At 50.9% G+C, this 6248-nt stretch overlaps 1 protein-coding gene across 1 annotated transcript; it reads left to right on the plus strand.

Annotated features, from left to right (window-relative positions):
* Positions 1-3229: 3229 nt before the first annotated feature.
* On the plus strand, positions 3230-4440 carry H310_00001 (hypothetical protein; the record flags this gene model as incomplete). The annotated part of the gene is made up of 6 exons (XM_008862576.1): positions 3230-3274; positions 3341-3520; positions 3571-3666; positions 3731-3826; positions 3877-3975; positions 4024-4440. The coding sequence occupies 6 exons, from the start codon at positions 3230-3232 to the stop codon at positions 4438-4440; spliced, it is 933 nt and encodes a 310-aa protein (XP_008860798.1).
* Between the last annotated feature and the right edge of the window lie 1808 nt (positions 4441-6248).

Genomic DNA, 6248 nt, shown 5'->3' on the forward strand with positions numbered 1-6248 from the left:
AGATACGCGCAACCAGGTCGCGGATATCTTCACGAAACCTCTCGACATTGCTACGTTCTGCGCTCTGCGCAGTCAACTACGGGTCCTGCAGCTGCAGCCCCTCGACCCCTTCGCCCCTCATCAGGGAGCATAGGGCCTGGCCTCTCAGCCTGTGACCGAGGCAGTCACGTGAGGGGGACGCTCCAACCCTGACTGTCCGACAACAGGGGGAAACGGCATCCCGGTGGTTACTCGATCCATCCGGCTCCTCCCCCGGCGCGTCGTGCGGGAGGGCCAATTGGTAGGGACCTGCCTAAAGGGGTGTCCGACGGCCCTCGTCACGACGAAAGATGGTGTAACCTGTGGTGGTTATGCTTACTGAGCTTAACCGCCAGCCTCTATCTGCACCCAGGGCACCTGACGTCGGTGACAGTGCGTGGAGTTGTTGGGAGGCAGTCAGAACACCCTGTTCTGTCGAGAACATCCCCACTGCCCTGTCCATCAGGTCGCAGGATAGTCCTGCAACGGTAGGAGGGTTTTTGTGCCTTCTAGAGGCATTTTCCTCATGTCGTAGTCAGTTGCAGCGAAGGCCACGTCACATCGTTAGGATTTCGTGACCACATTGGCTAGTTGGCCTACATTGACGGATGGGCTTCGCCCACTGTTTACTTCTACTTCTACTTTTATTGCGAGAACCCCGATCTCCTCAACTCCGTGTTTTCTCTTCGCTACCTGCCCCTCCAACTGAGTCGAATCCAAGTTGTCAACTCTCGATTGGCCCAACAGTGATTTAAACTACTTCCTCCGTTCCTTTTTACTTGCATGACTTTTTCCGTCAAAAATTTATATAGATGTTTGTATCCAAAACCAAGACATTTCGACGTGTTCAATATATTTTTATTCAATATCCAATATTTACGACGAACAAATGCATGACATGTTACACAAACGCAGTGGCTTCAAGAAGTTCCACAAGCCCATCAATTCTATGAAGGGCTTCCGGCCCAGAGACACGAAGACCAGAACCCATGAGTTTCTACAATGTCATCAACACGATGCTCGTCCTCTAAACGTCTCTCCATGGATTCAATGGCCAACAAAACCTCATCGTCACATGACGGCCGTAATTCCCGAACCCCCGCTTTCATTTGCACGTCCTTCTTGAGGTGGGAAATCTTGTAAATGTTGTCCCCATTCATCTACAAGGACTCCTCCATGACCTTTTGCAAAGTCATAAATGTCTTGTCTAAAACACACCAGTGCAGGTCCTTGAAAGCATCTTCAACGCACTTGATGAGGTCGTCGACGGTCCTGGCAGCCTTTTGGTGCTGCAAGCTCTGTATCGCATTGAAAAAGCCCAGATCAAGGACATTGAAGTCCGGGCTCTGTGCCGGTTGCGCCTTGTGCTGAATGTTCCAACTGTTCTTGGTTCCCGCTCTCAACACTTCAGCATCATGCACGGCAACATGTGGCCTGGCATTGTCTTGCTGGACAAATATTGTTGCGTTTCGTCGACCCTGCCACTTGCTTTGAATGGATGGGATGACCTTGTCCACCAGGAATCGTCGATAAACAGACTGGTCACCGTCATGGGCACTGTCACACGTGTGCCTCGATCGCGGTTCTTGCTTCGACGCTTGGCATGTTGGGTCTCCACGAAAAGCCACAGACCAACTTTCCCGTCCTACGTTCTCTGGTTATCGTGCCTTGGTCGCGCCACGGCGCAAAGAAACATTACTTTAGTGATGTGTCGCTTTGATTGCGTCTTTCGTTGAGGAACTGGTTCATCGTGCCAAAGATAGAACCGGCGGTTAACTTAGGTAATGTAAAACCATTTCTCATCAATGTGAACGTAGTCCATCATGTCGTGTCACACGCGTGAGCCACTCCGACCACCCCGCAAGAAGGAACGCGCAAAGTCGCAACGACTGGCTCGATGCTCGGGTGTCAGCATCGGCTTCAAACGGCTCGTACGGCGCTTCATCATCTTGGACTTGTATAGACGCCACAGGTATAGACGCTGCAGGCACGTCTTGGGAATACCGGTTGCAGCAGCCATGGAGCGGAAGTTTCCACGGAAGCTTGTTGGGACCGACAATACCGTCTCCCGCACAGCATTGTTGTCGTACAAACGACGCCGACCACAACGACCCTTTTTGAGCGACTCGACCTTGGCACATTCGCCCTCGGCTCTGGACCGTAAGCCTCGCTTCCAGATTCTCGCTATCGTTGATTGACTTATGTTGTACGTGAGCATCAAGTGCTTCATCTCCCCATGACCGACCCTTCCGTTCTTCTTTAGTAGTTGATGGTACACCGCCGACCGTTGGTCGTCGGTAAGGTCACGACCGGTCGTGGGGCTTGGCATACTGTATCGACCGTAGCTGGGCTTCCAGAAATTTTTTGGGTTCTAGCAATATCTACGCTTCAAGACGAAGCAATTGCGCGTGATTTGAAGCCAAACGGATAAGAAATGACGAAGTTATGAGGGTTTAAAGATTTTCTTGGTAGCCGAGCTTAGCCGGCCTTTACCTCTGGCGTTATAGAAGATTAAATTGTTCTGAAAATATCTGCTTGTTGAGCATGTTTCCAGCTATCATTTGCGCCAATTTGGGCTACGTAATGCTCTCTCTAGCCCAAAATATGCTCTCTCGAGTAAAGTCATGCAAGCAAAAGGAACAGAGGAAGTAAATGACACTTTCACTTGTAGACCGCCTATTTTACGCCTTAGCCGTCATTGCTCTCTTGAGACAATATTGTTTTCCGCCGCCGCCGCTTGCTCCGCCTTCTTGAATTCCTTATGGTTCCACGCTTTCTTCTTGTCCATGCGTGGGTCCGGTGCACTCGGTAATCACAAGCACAACACTGGTCGCTATGAAAGGTCGCGTTGAACCTTTGCTTGAACCAGATAGAGTACCCTCACAACCTTCAAGAAAGGTGGAGTCCTTGAGTGAACCAAGAAATACTACCAACTGTAGTGTGGTAGGCCCAGAAGAAATTCAAAAGTGCATTGATTGCCGTGATATCCTGCTCTAACGGTCCTTCCTAACGTGGCTTCGCTAACGGTGTTCTCAACGGATATTCTTCGTACGACAATCCCTACAGCCTAAGTCGACAATCCAAGTCATTTTCATTCTTGACTTCGTTACAGCATCGGTCTTTGCAACTGCTGGCAGTTCTAGTCTAGAAATACGCATCGGCCGGTTGGAGTACAGACCGACCGCGTTAAGACACTACCAAAACGACTCGGATGGAGGAAGCCTCGACATCGCCGCCAGAGCGGCAAGCACATCATGTAAGCTGGATAAGCTGGACCACTCCATCGAGGCGCCAGATGACCGGGCATTGCATTGCATCGTAGGAAGTGGAAGGAGCCGCCACCAACGCAGGCGATGCGTCCACTGGCGATGGTTCCATTTTACCACGTCCTGACGGTACCACGAACGACGAAGACACCGCAGGAACAGCAGATCGTACGAAGTCCAGTGCGGGCTTGAAAAAGTCGATTCTGCTGCAGCCCATGCAGCGTCTCAATTCAAACGTACTCGGCGCTCACGACCGTCGACATGCATTATGTTTGCTGTTACCCAGGTGAACGCGAACGAACTCTTCTACTTGGCATGTCAAGCTGGAGACGTGCCGGTTGTGCGGTCTCAAATGGACCGGGCAACAAGTGGAGGTCTCGACGTGAACCAATTCACCCATCATCAGGTCGTGGCGACGCGGACCATGGCGACACACTCCGCCATAGGACACACCGCTTTGTGTAGGGTGCGTCGAAGAGCGTCTGGAAGTGGTGTCCCTGCTGCTCGCCCAGCCTGCGATCCAAGTGAACCTGTACAACTATGTACGCGCCTGAACACAACGAATCGAGCAATCGCTCACTTGGGTTTTTAGTCGCACCCTCCTCTTGCATTAGCCACCGGTCTCGGGCACGTCGAAGTCTTCCAGCTCCTTCTCAGCCACCCATCCATCGACGTGAATGTCGCCACAGCCGTCCGTTTGACAGAATCCAATTGCGTTGGCATGACCACGCTGGCTTAGAGGCTAACTCCGTTGATTGCGGCGTGCGAAAACGGTTACTTGGCCACGGATATCGTCATCCGCGTCGTCATCTGCATCCTGCCAAATTTAGTCACTCGCATCGTCACCTGCATGGACACATTTTTCGTCATCTGTGTCGTCGCCCGTGTCGTCGTCAGCATGATCGCGGATTTTGGCACCACTTGGGGCCAAATTTGCGTCCAAATCGTGCACTTTATGCCTTCGAAACCGCGATTTGGACCAAAATTGGGTCCAAATCGTGGGGGTTTCGACTCAGCGTATGTGTCTCACGTGGCGACATCGGCCAAAGTGTGGGAGCTCCTCATCGACCGTTACGAAGCCCGAACGTATGCCAACGTGTCGCATGTCATCCACGAGCTCAATAGCAAGGTGCACGTGGCCGGAACGCCAATGTAGAAGCACGGGATGGAGATGCGTGTTCTGCAACAGAAGCTGCTGTTCATGGTATCGCGTGTCGACGACGAGATGCTGCTGACAAGTTGCAAGGAAGTGTATGCACGACCGTGAATTTTCTGCGTAGCCGTTTTCTGCGTAGCCGTGAGCCTATTCCTACATTGAAGCAAATCATCGATCGTTTTTGGCCAAGAAAGGTGTAGCGCTGTCAAGCGAGGTGAAAGACGACCCGCTGACACGTCCAAGAACGGTGCTCCCAAGCCGTCGAAGATACATGCCGAGGTTAAGTGTTTTTATTGCCACAAGATCGGCCACCATGCAGTGGACTGTCGATTCAAGAAGCGCGATCTGGCCAAAGGTACCCAGCACAAGTGTCTTCAGCTGCCTGAAGAACATCTACTACTCTGGTCCAAACGAAATGTCAGTGGCCCAGTCGAATTTTGGTCCAAACAAAATGTCAGTCCTCGACTATTGGTCAAAGAAGTTTATGGACAACACTGATTGGCTATTAACACGTAGTAAATTCATGAGAATGATTATCTGCTAGCTATCCAACAAAAACATGCAATGAAATCGGCAATCGACCTATGCGACGAAAACGATTCTTGTTCAGATGAGGTAACTTGAACTTGTTTGACCCGCGCTTCTCCAGGACCCAATTCATTACATTCTGTAGCGAAAAGAAAATGTCATTCAAAGCACGGGGTTCCAAGTCACTAAGCGATTGTTTGACCAAGTCAATCAGCTCCTCAATTGTACGTACTCGACTCTTGTATTGAATGGACTGGATAGCGTTGAATAGACCAAGGTCAAGAACGTTCAAGTCTGGTGAATTCGCAGGTTGACACAGCATCTTGATCTCGATCTCACCATCTTTACCCTTTAGGGCCTCTTGGAGCAAGCAATCGTCAGGCAGGCAATGCGGTCCAGCATTGTCTTGCTGGACTTTCAACAGCCGGCAAACCCTGGGGAAGCGCTCACAGATCGCAGGGAAAACTATATCCACAAGCATTGAACGGTACAAATCCCGGTTGACAGGAACTGGTTGTGATAGGAGTGCCCTTGGGCCGATTGCGGCTGGATCGTTTGGCGAATGTTTGCTCCACGATGGGCCACATGCCAAGTTTGCCATCGAAATACTTGCGCCGTTCGAAATCATACCTTGGCCGTGCAACGACACATAGGAACATCACTTTGCCAATGTATCTCTTGCTTTGAGTCGTGTCATACTCAAGTTCTTCACCATCAACGAGGTAAACTCGTGATTTTACACGCTTCATAAAAAACCACTTTTCGTCGATGTGGACAACATCGAACATGCCATCGTACACAACGTCTTGGCGCACTTTTTTGTGGAAAGACTTGCAAAACTCGACACGGGCTTTGCATTGGTCTTCGGACAGCGTAGGTTTCACATTCATGGTTTTGCGGATGAGCCTCCACTTTTGATCAAACGCAACAAGCTCGTTCGGGGAACACCAGTAGCGAATGCAATGGAGCGCAGCTCGGACCTCTTCTCTTGCGGTACTGCTCGGATCTTGTCGAGCACGGTGGCAACTTTCTACGGCGTGTACTTCCTCGCATTGGTGTTGCCAAAGTGTCCGCTTAATAGATTCAAGTTCACGCCACTCTGCGCACCACGGCACTTTTTCCACACACGGTACACGGTCCTCGATGAGCAGCCATACTTTTCGGCCAGCATTTCAACACACCCGTTGGAGATCGTCGCTGTTTTGGCTCTCCCAAGAAGCTTCATTGCCATTTGCTGTCGTTCTTTTGGTTTAAGGTGGCGGCGATCATTGACCAGAGTG

The sequence above is a fragment of the Aphanomyces invadans genome, assembly GCF_000520115.1.
Source record: "Aphanomyces invadans strain NJM9701 unplaced genomic scaffold supercont1.1, whole genome shotgun sequence".
Classification (NCBI taxonomy): Eukaryota; Oomycota; class Saprolegniomycetes; order Saprolegniales; family Verrucalvaceae; genus Aphanomyces; species Aphanomyces invadans.